This window comes from Oryx dammah, unplaced genomic scaffold (assembly GCF_014754425.2).
Source record: "Oryx dammah isolate SB20612 unplaced genomic scaffold, SCBI_Odam_1.1 HiC_scaffold_11, whole genome shotgun sequence".
In the NCBI taxonomy this organism is placed as follows: domain Eukaryota; kingdom Metazoa; phylum Chordata; class Mammalia; order Artiodactyla; family Bovidae; genus Oryx; species Oryx dammah.
The window spans coordinates 19,442,857-19,459,854 of record NW_024070195.1 but is presented as its reverse complement, the minus strand read 5'-3'; the positions used below and the strand labels follow the sequence as shown (position 1 = coordinate 19,459,854).

Below are 16,998 nucleotides of genomic sequence, written 5' to 3'. Positions count from 1 at the left end.
TCCCTGGGTTGGGAAGATCTCCTGGAGAAGGGAAAGGCTACCCACTCCAGTGTTCTGTCCCAGAGAATTCCATGGACTGTATAGTCCATGGAGTCGGGCACGACTGAGCCACGTCACACACATATACATATACACACACAATGGAATATTAGTCATTCAGTTCAGTCGCTCAGTCGTGTCCGACTCTTTGCGACCCCATGAATCGCAGCACGCCAGGCCTCCCTGTCCATCACAATCTCCCGGAGTTCACTCAGACTCACGTCCATCGAGTCCGTGATGCCATCCAGCCATCTCATCCTCTGTCGTCCCCTTCTCCTCCTGCTCCCAACCCCTCCCAGAATCAGAGTCTTTTCCAATGAGTCAACTCTTCGCATGAGGTGGCCAAAGTACTGGAGCTTCAGCTTTAGCATCATTCCCTCCAAAGAAATCCCAGGGTTGATCTTCAGAATGGACTGGATAAGAAGGATTAAATAATGCCATTTGCAGCAACACGCGGGCTTCCTAGATGGCCCTAGTGATAAAGAACCCTCTGTCAAAGCAGGAGACATAAGAAATGCGGGTTTGATCTCTGGGTTGAGAAGATCCCCTGGAGGAGAGCATGGCAACCCACTCCAGTATTCTTGCCTGGAGAATCCCATGGACAGAGAAGCCTGGGGTGCAGTCCTTAGAGTTGGAAAGAGTCAGACAGGACTGAAGCAACTTAGCATGCACGCCTGCAGTGAACCTAGAGATTGTCATGCTGAGTGAAGTAAGTCAGAAAGAGAAAGAGAAATATTGTATGACATTCCTTACATGCAGAACTTAAAAAGAAATGATACAAATGAACTTATTTACAAAACAGACTCACAGACTTAGGGAATGAATTAATGGCTGCTGGGTGATGAGGGAGGGCAGGGAAGAATGGGAGGAAGAGATAGGGAGTTGGGATTGACATGTATACTCTGCTATGTTTAAAACGGATAACCACCAGGGTCCTACTGTAAAGTACAGGAAACTCTGCTCAATGTTATGTGGCAGCCCAGATGGGAGAGAAGATGGAGGAGAATGAATACATGCATATGTATGGCTGAGTCACTTTGTTGTCCACCTGAAATTATCACAACATTCATAATCTGCTATACTACAATATAAAATTAAAACTTTTAAACAACAACAAAACAACAAAAAACTTGACGGGCAGACAAAACGTCAGGGTGTCCTTCACTTTTTTGTACTTGTTTAAAGAACCACTCACTCACTCAAAGAAGCACATAAAGCCTGTTTACTAGAGATGGAATAGTGATCAGCCAAAGGACAGGATATTTGTCAAATAAAGGACAGTGAACCAAGAAGAGAACCACAAATTTCTCAGGAGATCCAGGATTGGACCCCAAATTGACACTGGTTGGGGCTCTAAGGGAAGGGTTGTTATGTTAAGTGGCTTCAGTTGTGTCTGATGTTGTGACACTATGGACTATAGCTTGCCAGGCTTCTCTGTCCATGAGATTCTCCAAACAAGAATACTGGAGTGGGTTGCCATGCCCTTCTCCAGGGGATCTTCCTGACCCAGGAATCAAACCCACATCTCTATGTCTCCTGCATTGGCAGGTGGGCTCTTTACCACTAGCGCCCCCTGGGAAGCCCTCTGAAACCACAAAAAGAGAAAATGAAAATCACTCCGTAGTTTCTAACTCTGAGACCTCATGGACTGTAGCCTGCCAGGCTCCTCTGTCCAGGGAATTCTCCAGGCAAGAATACTGGCATGGGTAGTCATTCGCTTCTCCAGGGGATCTTCCCAACCAGGGATCAAACCCAGGTCCCTCACATTGCAGGTGGATTTTTTGTTGTCTGAGCCACCAGGGAAGCCCCTGAAATCACAGGGTTATCTACAAAAGCAGGCTCCTGCTCACGACACTCTTGGTTGCTAGGAGAAGGGAAGACATCATTATACATCATTGTAAGCACTCTATACAGAGGAGTATAGGGACTTCACTCTACACTCTACACCCTCTGCACTCTATACCAACCTTCTGCTGTCTGCATCCTAATGGGAAATATTCTACACAGAACCTTTCCATTTCTAGTGAAGCAGTTATTCTTATTGCATTAAAAATACATCGTGGGGACTTCCCTGGTGGTCCAGTGGCTACAACTCCACATTCCCAATGCAGGGGGCCCAGGTTCAATCCCTGGTCAGGAAACTAGATCCCACATGTTGCAACTAAGAATTCACATGCCACAAGTGAAAATCCTGTATTCCGCAAGGAGGGCTTGGTCCAGCCAAATAAATATTAAAACAAAAGAAAAGTTTGTGCGTATGAGATGGGCTGACGCACTTTCGAAAGAATTAAGAATGTTTGGGTAGGGATATTAATTCTTCAGTGCTTTTCCTTTCTTCACCCCACTGATAGGTCTATAAAGCATACCTGCCCGCCCACACCCTCTACTTGACACGCACTCACATTTCACATCCTGGTGTTGGCAAGGAATGAGGAGTTTACGGAAACTAAGCTCTATGGGTGGGACCAAAACAGTAACAGAGATAATGGCAGATATATTAACATGACAGTTGAATTTCACATCTGCTGAGTGCTCATACTTCCAGAAGTTTGACTGGCCAGCTGTGCTCTCATAATTGCTTTTGAAAAGGTTTTCTGGCTCCGAAGAAATCAAATCAAGTCTGCTCCTAAGCAAATTATTTCCAAACTGCAGCTACTGTAGAAATTCTAAACATCATTCAAAAGAAGATTTCAATCTCACTGTTTCTTCTTTCTCTAAGGAGCTGTTTGGGCCCTTTCTACCTGGACTGGAACAAAGGTACAATTTAAAATTGTTTTCCTACTGAATTTAGGATTGATAATTTTGATAGTTTGTCTTTGTCTGATGAGAAGGTACAAGAACTGAGAGCTCGTGGTTGGGGGTGAGGGTGGGGTAAAGTTCATGATGTTAAGACCATTTCTGTGGATATAGTATGCACCATCCCAGGAACATCTAATTCACAGAATGCCCAGTTATTTAGGTATCGAGCTTGCCTTGCCCACACCCTGCTTGCCCTGGATGGTTATCTGCCAGGGCTCCCTCTCTCCAAGCCCTGTCCACTTTACCCAACCCTGTGTCTGGTGACATCTCCTTTTCTGTAGGTTGCCCTTATTTTTCCCTCTGGCTGCCAGTCGATCTTGTCTTTGGAATTTTCCTTCTGCTAGTATCTTACCTAGCTATCTCAGCTACTGCTTTGCCCGGTCCTCAGAAAGCTTTAGCACCAAAAGAAATACTAAGGATTCAGAGGTGAAAGAGTATGGAGGATTCAAGATTTGGAGTTGTAGGGTGCTCTGGACTAAAATGGACTAAATGATATCATGGCTCAAAAGGACACTCTGTTTTATAGCTCCTAAGAATAAAATGCTGAATATTCAGGGTATGGACAGGATTTTGTGAGCTGGAGAAGAACTTAATTGCCTTTTACAACTTGATTCTATAGGGAAATATCAACTGTAACCCACATAAACTTTATTGCCACCTAGTCATAATGGGTGCACTGTCTGTAGGATAGTTAATTTTTAGAATGCCAATGTTATATTTGGGTACATGCTAGTTCCTAAGAAAATATGAACCTGTTCTAAAGGCATAATGGCATGTGTAAGTTCCAGGTTATTAAAAAAAATAAGGTTTTCTAGGAATCACTGTGAGCCAGTAATTGGAATATTCATTTATTCTTTTGACAAATAATATTCATTGGAATCCTCATGTGTGGTAGACTCTAGGGGTGCAAGGCAATCTCACACAGGCTGGGTTCCTTCCTTCATGTGACTGTCACCTATTTTGGGGGCATACAGATATTAGTTAATCTCATAATTAAACATGAAATTATGTTTGATAAGTCACATGAAAGAAAGATACGTAGTGCTATGTGTATAACAGTAGGATTTGACCTTCTTTGGGGAAGACTTCCCAGTGGAGATGATGACTGAACTGCGATCAAAAGGATAAGGAGAGTTAAATCCATGAAGAAGGCCTCAGGAAGTATAGTCTTAGGTATTGGCCAGTACTTTGAGGAAATGATATTAGAAGAAAAAACATAATTCAAACGGAGATGGAGGAAGTGATTGGGGTCCCTGTGCATCACCTCTGAGGCTGTTTTAGGAATTTTGTTCTTTCTTCTAGGAGCAATGGGAGGATATGATGCATTTTCAAGAGGTGGGAGAAGGATTCGCAGGATGAGGCTCTTTTGAAAATTTCATTTTAAATATGTCATTCTGACCATAGCGGAAAGAACAGAGTGAATGTAGGGTGACGCTTTAAGGGGCCCTGACAGTAGTCCAGAGGGAGATGATGGTAGCTGGATCAGGGTTAGAATGGGATGGTTGTGAGATAGCCTTAAAGGGTAAAAGTGAGAGACTTGAATTGAATATGGGGTAGTGAGAGAAAGGGTGGCGTCAAAGGTAATGGGGGTATCGTGATGGACCTTTGAAGGTTTGGGCATAGATGAGATGTGTTGAATTGGATTTTGGACACACTCCGTTTCAGGTATCTTTAGGACATCCTAATGTATATGTGTAAAAGGCAGTTAGTTCTACAGATATGGCTTCCTGGATCAGGTCTGCTCATATGAGAGTCATTGTGTTCTGGAGTCATGGGTGGATGATCCCTTAGGGGGAAAATGTTAAATGGGGAAGGTGCAGAACTGAGCCTTGGATTTCACTGGTGGTCCAGTGGTTAAAGTCCAGTGGTTTGACTCCTGATCCGGGAAGGTTCCACATGCCTTGGAGCAACTAAGCCTGAGTGCCACAACTATTGACGCCCATGAGCCTAGGGCTCGTGCTCTGCAACAAGAGAAGCCACCACAGTGAGAAGCCCACACACCGCAGCTAGAGAGCAGCCCCCGCTCGCTGCAGTGAAGGCCCAGCACCGCCAAAAAATAAATTTAGAAAAGAAAAGGATCGAGCTTTTAGGGCTACCATGTTTCATGACCAGGTAGACAAAGGAAAGATGAGTCTACAATGGAAATATAAGAATGGTCAGAAATGTCGGATGAAAACTAATAAGCTATGAGGTGTGTAGAAACTAGCACCACAGAAATTATGTCCGGCTGTAAACAGGAGGTGAGAGAGAACTAGCTGGAGAGCATTCAAGGCTGAGCTGTAATTTTTAATGGGAGGGAGTTGGAGAGTTTAAAAGTCAATTTAATTCTGTAGGGTTCCATTTATATATCATTTGTGAAATGATCACATTATAAGGGTAGAGGACAAAGCAGAGATTGCCAGAGCAGAGGCGATAGCGGGGTATGACTGTAAAGGTCAGTCCTTGGGAGTTGTATCCAGCAAGTTCCTTGGTCTTGATGGAAGAGTCAGATGTCTTGATTTTAGTGGTAGCTATGCAGTGAAAGAGGAGCATGAAAAAGTTGGCTTAAAGCTCAACGTTCAGGAAAAGAAGATCATGGCATCTGGTCCCATCACTTCATGGGAAATAGATGGGGAAACAGTGGAAACAGTGTCAGACTTTATCTTTTGGGACTCCAAAATCACTGCAGATGGTGATTGCAGCCATGAAATTAAAAGACGCTTACTCCTTGGAAGGAAAGTTATGACCAACATAGATAGCATATTCAAAAGCAGAGACATTACTTTGCCAACAAAGGTCCGTCTAGTCAAGATTTGGTTTTTCCGGTGGTCATGTATGGATGTGAGAGTTGGACTGTGAAGAAAGCTGAGCACCGAAGAATTGATGCTTTTGAACTGTGGTTTTGCAGAAGACTCTTGAGAGTCCCTTGGACTGCAAGGAGATCCAACCAGTCCATTCTGAAGGAGATCAGCCCTGGGTGTTCTTTGGAAGGAATGATGTTAAAGCTGAAACTCCAGTACTTTGGCCACTTCATGCGAAGAGTTGACTCATTGGAAAAGACTCTGATGCTGGGAGGGGTTGGGGGCAGGAGGAAAAGGGGATGACAGAGGATGAGATGGCTGGATGGCATCACTGATTCGATGGACATGAGTTTGAGTGAACTCCGGGAGATGGTGATGGACAGGGAGGCCTGGCGTGCTGCAATTCATGGGGTCACAAAGAGTCGGACACGACTGAATGACTGAACTGAACTGAATGCAATTTTATGTATGGAATAAAATGTTATGAAACTGTCTATGCACAGTAGACAAGTGCACACTCATGTCTAAAACTATATCAATAGCTTTATTGATATATGATTTAAGTACATGGGCCTTCCCTGGTGGCTCAGACAGTAAAGAATCTGCCTGCAATGCAGGAGACCCAGGTTCAGTCTCTGGCTCTGGAAGATCCCCTGGAGAGGGAAATGGCTACCCTCTAGCCATTTCCACTGAGGGAAATACCCTCAGTATTCTTGCCTAGAGAATTCCATGGACAGAGGAGCCTGCTGGGCTACAATCCATGGGGTTGCTGAGGTTGCAAAGAGTCAGACATGACTCGGCAACTAACACTTCACTTCAGTACCATGAAATTGGCCTGATATAATTATACAGTCAGTGATCTTTAGTATACTGGTAGAGTTGTGCAGCTATTTTCCACAATCTAATTTTCGACTGTCCATCACTCACCCAAAAGGATGCCCAGTTATCAGCCTCTTCCCATTTCCCATTCACATATGTACTCATATTTGCTAACGTCAGTCTACTTCGCATCTTTATAGATATGCACATTCTGGACATTTACTGTAAATGGAATTATATGATATGTGGTTTTTGTGTCTGGTTTTTCCACTTAGCAATATTTTTTTTAGGTTTATTTCTGTTGTAGCAAGTATCACTACTTCACTCCTTTTTTATTACCTAGTGGTACAGTTGATCCTTGAACAACGTAGGTTTGAACTGCTCTAGTCTACTTACAGGCAGATTTTTAAAACAGTACATACAGTACTAATGCCTCATGGTTGGTTGAATCTGTGGCTGTGGACCTGTGGGTACGGAAGGTGGACTGTAGTTACGTGCAGACTTTTAACTGCTCAGAGCGTCAGCACTTCTAATCCTCACATTGTTCAAGGGTCAACTGTATTCCACTATGTAGACATGCATACTTTATTTATTCACTAATCAGTTGATGGAGTTTGAGTTGTTTCATATTTTGGTTACTTTTGAACTTTCTGAACTGAATTTTATTATTCAGTTTTTATTACTTAACTTTATTATTCAGTTATTTCTGAACTGAATTTTCATGTACAAGTTTTTATGTGGACATGTTTTCAATACTTTGGGATAGAGAGCTAGGGAAGTTGAACTGTTGGATCCTACAGACACTATATGTTTAACATGTTGACAATCTGAAAAACTGTTTTCAAAAGTTTCACCCAGCAAAAGATGTTGCCTCCTGTTTTTCTGTATCTTCACCAACACTTATTACTGCCTGAAGAGAAGTGAAGTGAAGTTGCTCAGTCATGTCCAGATCTTTGCGACCCCATGGACTGTAGCCTACCAGACTCCTCAGTCCACAGAATTTTCCAGGCAAGAGTACTGGAGTGGGTTACCATTTCCTTCTCCAGGGGATCTTCCCAATCCAGGGATCGAACCCGGGTCTCCCACACTGCAGGCAGACACTTTACCGTCTGAGCCACCAGGGAAGCCCTATTACTGCCTATATTTATAATAGGCATCCTAATGGATGTGAAATGTTAACTCATCATAGTTTTGATTTGCATCTGCCTCTTGACTAATGGCCTTCCCTATTGGCTCAGCCGTTAAAGAATTTGCCTGCAATGCAGGAGACCTGGGTTGAATACTGTATTCCCACTGCAGTATTCTTGCTTGGAGAATTCCCATGGACAGAGGAGCCTAGTAGGCTACAGTCCATGGTGTCACCAAGTCAGACAGGACTGAGTGACTAAGCACATCTTGACTAATGGTGTGGCGCTTCTGTTCATGAATGCTACTGATCATTCATATATCTTCTTTGCAGAAATGTCTACTCAAATCCTTTGTTGTTGTTGAGTTGCTAAGTCATGTCTGACTCTTTGCAACACCATGGACTGCAGCTTGCCAGGCTTCCCCATCCTTCTACTATCTCCTAGGGTTTGTTCAAATTCAGATCCATTGAGTCAGTGATGCTATCTAACTATATAATCCTCTGCCACCATCTTCTCCTTTTGCCTTCAGTCTTTCCCAGCATCAGGATCTTTTCTAGTGAGTTGTCTCCTTGCATCAGGTGGCCAAAGCATTGGAACTTCAGCTTCAGAATCAGTCCTTCCAGTGAATATTCAGGGTTGATTTCCTTTAGGATTGACTGGTTTGATCCCCTTGCAGTCTAAGAAACTCTCAAGCACCTTCTCCTTCTCCACAATTTCAGGACACCAATTCTTCGAGACTCAGCCTTCTTTATGGTTGAGTTCTCACATCCATACATGACTACTGGAAAAATCATAGCTTTGACTATATGGACCTTTGTTTGCAAAGTGATATGTCTGCTTTTTAATATGCTATCTAGCTTTGTCATAGTTTTCCTTCCAAGGAGCAAGTGTTTTTTAATTTCATGGCTGCAATCACCATCCACAGTGATTTTGAAACCCAAGAAAATTAAATCTGTCACTGCTTCCAATTTTTCTCCATCTATTTGCCATGAAGTGATGGGAGTGGATGCCATGGTCTTAGTTTTTAATATTGAGTTTTAAACCAGCCTTTTCACTCTCCTTTTTCACCTTCATCAAGAGGCTCTTTAGTCTCTTTGGTTTTTGTCATTAGAGTTCCTATGCTTTCTGCCATCATCTGCATGTATGATGTTAGTTCATATTTCTCCTGGCAAACTTGATTCCAACTTGTGATTCATCCAGCCCAGCATTTTGCATGATGTACTCTGCATATAAGTTAAAAAATCAGGTTGACAATATACAGCCTTGTCATACTGCTTTCCCCATTTTGAACCAGTCAGCTGTTCCATGTCTAGTTCTAACTGTTGCATCTTGACCTGCATACAGTTTTCTCAGGAGACAGTAAGGTGGTCTGGTATTCCTATCTCTTTGAGAATTTTCCAGTTTTTCGTGATCCACATAGTCAAAGGCTTTAGCATAGTCAATGAAGCAGAAGCAGATGTTTTTCTGGAATTCTCTTGCTTCTCTATGCTTCAGTGAATGTTGGCAATTTGATCTCTGATTCCTCTGCCTCTTCAAAACCTAGCTTGTTCATCTGGAAGTTCTTAGTTCATGTACTGTTGAAGCCTAACTTTTAAGCATTACCTTGGTAGCATGTGAAATGAGCACAGTTGTACAGTAGTTTGAACATTCTTGGGCTTCCCTTGTGGCACAGCTGGTAAAGAATCTGCCTTCAATGTGGGAGACTTGGGTTTCATCCCTGGGTTGGGAATATCTGCTGAAGAAGGAAAGGCTACCCACTCTAGTATTCTGGCCTGGAGAATTCCATGAACTGTATAGTCCTGACTGAGTGACTTTCACTTTTACTTGAACATCCTTGGGCATTGCCTTTCTTTGGGATTGAAATGAAAACTGATTGTTTCCAGTCCTGTGACCACTGCTGAGTTTTCCAAATTTGCTGACATATTGAGTGCAGCACTTTAACAGCATCATCTTTTAGGATTTTAAATAGGTTGGCTGGAATTCTATCACCTCCATTAGCTTTGTTGGTAGTAATGCTTCCTAAGACCCACTTGACTTCACATTCCAGGAAGTCTGGCTCTAGGTGAGTGACCATATTGTCATGGTTATCTGGGTCATTAAGATCTTTTTTGTATAGTTCTTCTGTGTATTCTTGCCACCTTTCCTTAACCTCTTCTGGTTCTGTTAAGTCCTTACCATTTCTGTCCTTTATTGTGTCTATCCTTGCATGAAATGTTCCCTTGATATCTCCAGTTTTCTTGAAGAGATTGCTAGTCTGTCCCATTCTTTTTTTAAAATTAATTAATTTATTTTAATTGGACAGTCTGTCCCATTCTATTGTTTTCCTCTATTACTTGGCATTGTTCACTTAAGAAGGCTTTCTTATCTCTCCTTGCTGTTCTCTAGAACTCTGCATCAGTTGGGTATATGGACTCCTTTACCATTCCTAATTCCTTTGTTTTGCTATTGACTTTTAAGAGTTTTTAAAAAATAAATTCATGATATCTGATCCTTATTACATACATAATTTGCAAACATCTTCTCCTGGTTTGTGTGTTGTCCTTTCACTTTCTTGATGGTTCCATTATCTTTTGCCTTTGTTGATCCTGTCTATGTAGAGCTTCTGTTTCATAATTCTCTTACTTTCTTTCCATTATTTTATTTTCTTTAATTTTTTTTTGAGAGGGATGCTTTTTAGCTTTTATTTTTTAATGTTCACATCCAAGGCTATATGTTTATCTCTAAGTATTCCATTACCACACGGGTTATTCTAGCTTCCTCCTCTTGCTTATCTGTAAGTCCCACTCCAACGATGAGAAAGTTGGCTCTCACCATTGTTATCCATGTATTTAATGGTGAAATTCTAGTGTATGTGTATAGAAGTATCAGAATCACTGATTCCCTTCCATCTAGTTCATAACTATGATCTCATTTCTCAGGACCTCTCCCAACCCTGATATGTCTTCCTTATGGAGTGGGGAACCCAAACTGCACAGCATATCTAGTTGTGGACCCTGAGTGGTTTTGTATAAAGGCAAGATCATAAATTTTATCTTGTTTTCAGTGTGCTTTCTGGTTAACACCCACTGTTTCTATGGCCTTTTGTAATGAAACATGCAATATGGTGTCTTAAGGGAACAGTGTAAGCTGATGACTTTTTATTAAACAGTTTAGATTAGAACCCATTATTCTAAAATAATTGGAATACATTTTCTCCAATATTTCTTCATATTTGGCCTGATTTTGTCTATTCATACAGCCTCATGAGAATTTGCTGTCTCTCAATTTCTCATTTTGATTTCTGGAACAGCTTGAAGGCCATTTGCAATCTTGACTATTTCATGTTATTGGTTCAACAAATATTTATGAAGTACCTAACAGAAAATGCAATGATAAAAGATTTCCGTATGAAGCTTGCAATCTGACATTCTTCTGCTAGGTCCTTGGTTCCCAAAGTATTTTGAGTATGAGATTTCCTTTTTTTAAGATCATGCCATGCAGCATGTAGGATCTTAGTTCCCTGACTAGGGATCAAACTTGGGACCCTGACAGTGAGACTGCTGAGTTCTAACCACTGGACCACCAGGGAATTACTCCAAGTTACTTTATAAAACTTATGTGAGCCAGTAATTTGATCTTTTCTTTAATCTATGACTTGTGGAAGCATTGTCACACTCTTTGTCCAAATGGAGGACATATTGCCTTCTTGGGAGTGTATTCCTTCATTCACCAGATATTTACTACCATGTGACAGACATTTTATAGCTCAGCATTCATGCAGTTTACATCCCTGTGAACAGAATATTGAACATTTTCCCACTGAAAACAAAGCTTGGGGCTTTCCTGGTGGCTCAGCAGTGGAGAATTTGCCTGCCAGTACAGGAGACATGGGTTTGATCCCCCATCCAGGAAGATTCCACATGCCATGGAGCAACTAAGCCAGTTTTTCTCAACTATTGGGCCTGTTCTCTGGAGCCTAGGAGCTGCAGCTACTGGACCGTGATACTGCAGCTACTGAAGCTCTCTCTCTAGATTCCGTGGTCCACAAAGAGAAGCCCCTGCAATGAGAAGCCCTTCCACTATGAGAGAGCAGCCTGTGCTTGCCACAACTACAGAAGAATCCCATGGAGCAATGAAAACTCAGCACAGCCAAAAATAAAGAAATAAATAAAATTATAAAAGATATGAATCTAATTTAAAAATTATGGTAACAAAATCATTTATAGATTGACAGTTCTGAATGAGTTGCCTTTTCTTCCTCTAGCTCTTTTTCTCAGAACTTAACCTTCTGGAAGATTCCTGGCTTTATAGATGAATATAATCAAGATGAATATCATTAAAATAATATTTAAGAGGTCAACACCAAAGCTAAAATTTCATGAGAAAGAAAATATCAAAATTTTATTTTTATTTATTTTTTTACCCAAGACATGTTTAATGGTAAGAATAGAGAGAAAGGTCAACTCTTGATAAAGATCAGGCTCCGGTTTTGCTGAGCAGAGCAGCACTGCCCCTTCCCCTCACTGCTTCGAGCAGCAGCGTTTCTGGATCTCTCCTGCGAGCCACAGGCAGTGCAGGGTGCATTTCTTCTCGACAGCCAGCTCCTCTTCCGAGAACTGGCCCAGGAGTTTCTGGACAAATATATTCTGATCTTTCAGGAAAATATTCTTATTGATGCCTACGTTGGGCATATTCTCCAGGGACCCAGATCTGAAATGGAAGCTTAAACGTCGCTTTAGGCCAGGTGCTTTCTCTTCAGTCCAGGTCAGCGGGCTTTTGTTCTCTGTCTCCAAGCACGCGGTCATCTTCACATACTGGTCTTCCTTTTGCTCTTCCAAAGTGGCCAACACGAGAGAAAGCTCCCCGAAGAGGCAGACCAGCCAGGTCAGGCGAGAGATGCCGCTGAATGCAGGGAAGCCAAACCGCTCTTCTTCCAATGGGGCAGCTGTGAAGAGGAGAGACCCTTTCAGCAGGTCCTTCCCCACCACTTCTTTCTTCAGGAATGCAAACTCCGCTATCAAGAGTTCAACATGCTCCTCATGCAAGACTTTCCCTTTCTGCTCGGCCAACTCCCACAGGTCCTTAGCTGCCACCCAAGACAGTGTCATGGGGTATTCCACAAGGACATGCTTTCCAGCATTCAGGAATTGCCTGATGTAGTCCTCATGGCTGGAGCTCTCACTGCAGATAAAAGCAACCTCAACCTCTTGACTGGAAAGAGCATCTTCCAGAGAAATTTGCGGCACCTCATCAATGCTCCCCAGCTCTTGTCTGGACACGAAGCCAATCAGGTTCAGGAATGCTGAGGAAGCGTGTGGATTCCACAGGTCCCGGATCTGTACGGAGCCGGCTCTGCCAAACCGACCGCCACCACGCCAAACTTCCTCTCGGGCTCTGTGTTCATCTTGGTCTCTTTCTGTAGAAGCTGCCGCTGGGCACAAAGCTGAAGCTCTCCGAGCCACCTCCCAAAATTTTAAAAGCAGGATGCCACACCACCAAGTTTGAGGCAAAAGGAAAAAAATGTGTGTCCCTATAGAAATGTTTTTATGTGTGTTTAGTGATTATTTTTTACACACGTTGAAGTGTTTGAAAAAAATATTGAAATGTTGAAAAGTAGGTGTACTACAATGCCCATCATCTTAGTTTAAATATTTTATTTATACCCAAAGCAGAATTTACTATAATTTTACTTTCCTGACTTTAATGGAATCCAACTCATTAGTAATAGCTTTAAAAATCAACTTTTGGGGAAAACTAACCATTAAAAAAAATACATAAAGGGGAACTTCCCTGGTGGTCCAGTGGTTAAGAATCTGCCTTGCAATGCAGGGAGCACAGGTTTGATGCCTGCTCAGGGAACTAAGGTCCCCCATGCTGCAGAGCAACTAAGCCTGAGTGCCACAACTACTGAGCTTGCTCATTGCAACTACTGAGCCCACTCGCTGCAACTAGAGCGTCAGTGCACCATAGCAAATGATCCTGCGTGATGTGATGAAGATTCTGCCTGCTGCAACTTAGACCAGATGCAGTCAAATAAAAAATAAATAAATATTTTTTAAAAAGGAACCAAAGGGATGTAGATTCTTTAAAAAAAAGAAGAAGAAGAAATATAAAACCATGTATATAGGAGTTGCTGCTGCTAAGTCGCTTCAGTCATGTCCGACTCTGTGTGACAGCCCACCAGGCTCCGCCACCCCTGGGATTCTCCAGGCAAGAACGCTGGAGTGGGTTGGCATTTCCTTCTCCAGTGCATGAAAGTGAAAAGTAAAAGTGAAAGGGAAGTCGCTCAGTCGTGTCCGACTCTTCGTGACCCCATGGACTGCAGCCTACCAGGCTCCTCGGCCCATGGGATTTTCCAGGCAAGAGTACTGGAGTGGGGTGCCATTGCCTTCTCCAGTACATAGGAGTGCACATGTTAAAATTTTGCTTTAGATTCCAGTAGATGTTCTCAAGGAATTAATAAAGATGTAGTTACTTGTCTTACACAATTGATGATAGTCTTAGAATCTAGCAGAGAGCTTTGGCTAATTGGTTCATTCAATCAAGTAAAACAAAATATTTAGAAAGATTTTCTTTTTACATGTTTGGGTTGATTATTCCAGAAATTGCCTCAGGATTTGCTTTGACTTGTGTCGGATATTTGTACTCATAATAATAAAGATAAAAGAACTTCATGGGGCTTATCATGGATTCTTTTCTATCAAATACATTTAAAACATATATTTGGAAACATTTCAAGTCTACTATGAACAGAATTACCAGGAATTTGGGACAGAAGTGACAATGAGAATCAGTTTTAGAGAAACAGGTCATTCTGAGTTAGAATTCTGCCTTATTAGCTGAAAACTAGAAGGAACTGCTCTGTTATTTCCTGTTATGGTATTTTTATAATATTATTTAATTTCCTCTTTAAGAAATCTGCAGATTTTGCTTCCAGAAATGAAAGTGCCAAAAATGTACATGAAAATCAAATCAATTTTAATTTAAGATATGAAAAGAATTTTGGCCACTTTTGGTTTGGAGTGGAGTATATAATTAAACATGCATCCAGATTTCATACCAGGGATATGCTAAAATTTATTTTGAAGTCCCTCTTCACAAAAATTATATTCCACTATGGTTCAGAGTTGCGTCATAAAGAGAGTTTGTTTAAAGGCTGGAGTTTGAGAAATGTGACATTTGTAGTTTCCCTGACAAAATATGAAAGATCAAATGCTTCATTTTCTGCTGGAGCTTTTTATAAATGACTCAGATTAGGTGCAGTTGGTTCAGTCTTCAGCTAGCTCTTAAAGATAGGCAGTCTGCTAAGTGGTAGGGAGAGAAAAGTAGAGAGAGTGTTTTTAAAAGCATCTATGTACAAGTAAGTAGGATGGTACACAGGTACTAGGATATAATGTTCTACAGTAAATACATGTTAAGAAGTGCTAGACTTATAGTGCTAGGCTTATCATAGTGATCATTTAAAACATATGGAATTATCAATCAGTATATTGTGTACCAGGAACTAACATAATTGTTGGAGGTCAATTATACTTTAAAAATAAACTCATAGAAAAAGAGATCAGATTGGTGGTTATCAGAGGCAGGGTGTGGAGGGAAGGGGCACAAGATGAAAGTTAGCAAAAGGTACAAACTTCCAACTGTAAGATAAGTTCTGAGAATGTAATGTACAATTGGATAAACATAACTAACACTGCGTGTGTGCCTGCTAAGTCACTTCAGTCATATCCGACTCTTTGTGACCCCATGGACTAGAGCCCAGCAGGCTCTTGCATCCATGGGGATTCTCCAGGCAAGAATACTGGGGTGGGTTGCTGGGCCCTCCTCCGGGGGATCTTCCCGACCCAGGGATAGAACCTGTGTCTCTTATGTCTCCTGCACTTGCAGGTGGGTTCTTTACCACTAGCGCCACCTGGGAAGCCCCATAACTAACACTACTGTATATTATATATGAAAGTTGTTGAGTAAGTCCTAAGAGTTCTCATCACATCTTTAACTTTGTATCTATACAAGATGATGGATATGCCCTAAAAGAAAGAGAATAAATTTCAGTGTTTCCTGGAAAGTAAAAAAAGGAAGAAATGTTAGATTTGACCTGGGGATGGGGGTGGGGCTTGGAAGGGTTAACCAAGGAGCGGTGATTGAGTTACCTTTGAACCTAAAGAGTGACTCTCAGTGGGCAAAGAGAGGAGGTCGTGGTGTAAAAGCTTGAAGGTGAGAAGCAGTTATTGACGCTAAATATAGAATTCGGCTTCTGAAAGAAACGTATTTAAGGAGGAGACATCACCAACGGAAATACTGAGCTGAGTGTACATCCTCTTTCTCCACGCAGATTTCTGCCTTGAAGGAGTGAATGAGACACAGAAGCTGAAGTGACAAGTGCCATTCTTCTGAAATACGCAGGGAGAGGCAACGGCAGACTATGGGCAGGCAAGTGAGGGAGGCATTACTTTCCTGGGAAGGCGGGGATCAACCCTCGTCAAGTAGGATGGGCATTTAAAAGAGGGGTCAGCTGCCACTCAGCCCAGGTACTTGGAACGATGGCCTTAAATAGTATCTTAAGAAAAAAAGAGGCTTTGACTGCCATTGCCAAATGGTTCCCTCTTAAAACCTAACAATGTCTCTGTTTCCTCTCAAAACATTTGCCTTTTCACAGCATCGAACAAACAGCTGAGCTCCTCTTGTGTCTCTCCCCCGCTGAAGTTGCCAATCTCAAGGAAGGAATCAATTTTGTTCGAAATAAGAGCACTGGCAAAGATTACATCTTGTATAAGAGTCAGAGCCTCCTGCGAGCATGCAAGAATATGTGCAAGCACCAAGGAGGCCTGTTCATAAAAGATATCGAGGATTTAGATGGAAGGTACCATGAGTCATTCTGCTTTTTCTCTAGTGACCCTTCTTATAATTAGATTTGGCCAGAAGTGTGGAAATCAAATGAAACAACTGACAAATTATTTCTCCTAGCAAATTTGTAACTTACTTGTGCACATTTAGGGTATCTCTCTGATCTCAAAACATTCTGACCTTTACTTAATTTCCCATTCTCGCTCAAGAACTCTAATTGAAAATGGATTCCTAGCTTGATAAACAGTGACATTTCTAAGGTACGTGGGTCTGTGTATGTGAGTGAAGGGTTGGGTGTGAGTGATAGCTTTTATGTTCCAAGACTCAAGCCTCTTTGGGGTTTCCTTTCCTGCTCTCCCAGAAGTATGAGTGGGGCAGGCCCATGTCCAAACTCTGCTGGGGAGCAGATAGACTTTCCCTGACCACCTTGCAGTGGTTAAAAACCCCACGTGGCAGAGCCCCAACTGTACTGCTCTGAACAGAGGCGCTTCTGGTCATTTCTTGGAAAACCGGTGCTGGTACCCCTCCTCACCCATCTGTTGATTAAGACTACATATAGATGACCTCCCTCCCCAGTTTAGGGACAATACCAGGGCAGGATTGCTGTGGAT

The 16,998-nt window shown here is 42.1% G+C and overlaps 1 protein-coding gene and 1 pseudogene across 6 annotated transcripts in view; one reads left to right on the top strand and one right to left on the bottom strand.

Annotated features, from left to right (window-relative positions):
• Positions 1-16,998, top strand: part of LOC120870319 (cytidine monophosphate-N-acetylneuraminic acid hydroxylase) — an 83,143-nt gene that overhangs the window by 21,450 nt on the left and 44,695 nt on the right. For 4 of the 6 annotated variants that reach the window (XM_040249949.1, XM_040249947.1, XM_040249944.1 and 1 more), the window contains exons 1-2: positions 15,495-15,973; positions 16,200-16,403. In XM_040249949.1, the coding sequence (XP_040105883.1) occupies positions 15,966-15,973; positions 16,200-16,403 (212 nt within the window). In that variant the 5' untranslated portion in view covers positions 15,495-15,965. Of the gene's footprint in view, positions 1-2,562; positions 2,797-15,494; positions 15,974-16,199; positions 16,404-16,998 lie in introns of those variants that run through there. The other 2 variants (XM_040249945.1, XM_040249946.1) reach the window with 2 other exon arrangements.
• On the bottom strand, positions 11,958-13,003 carry LOC120870321 (annotated as a pseudogene).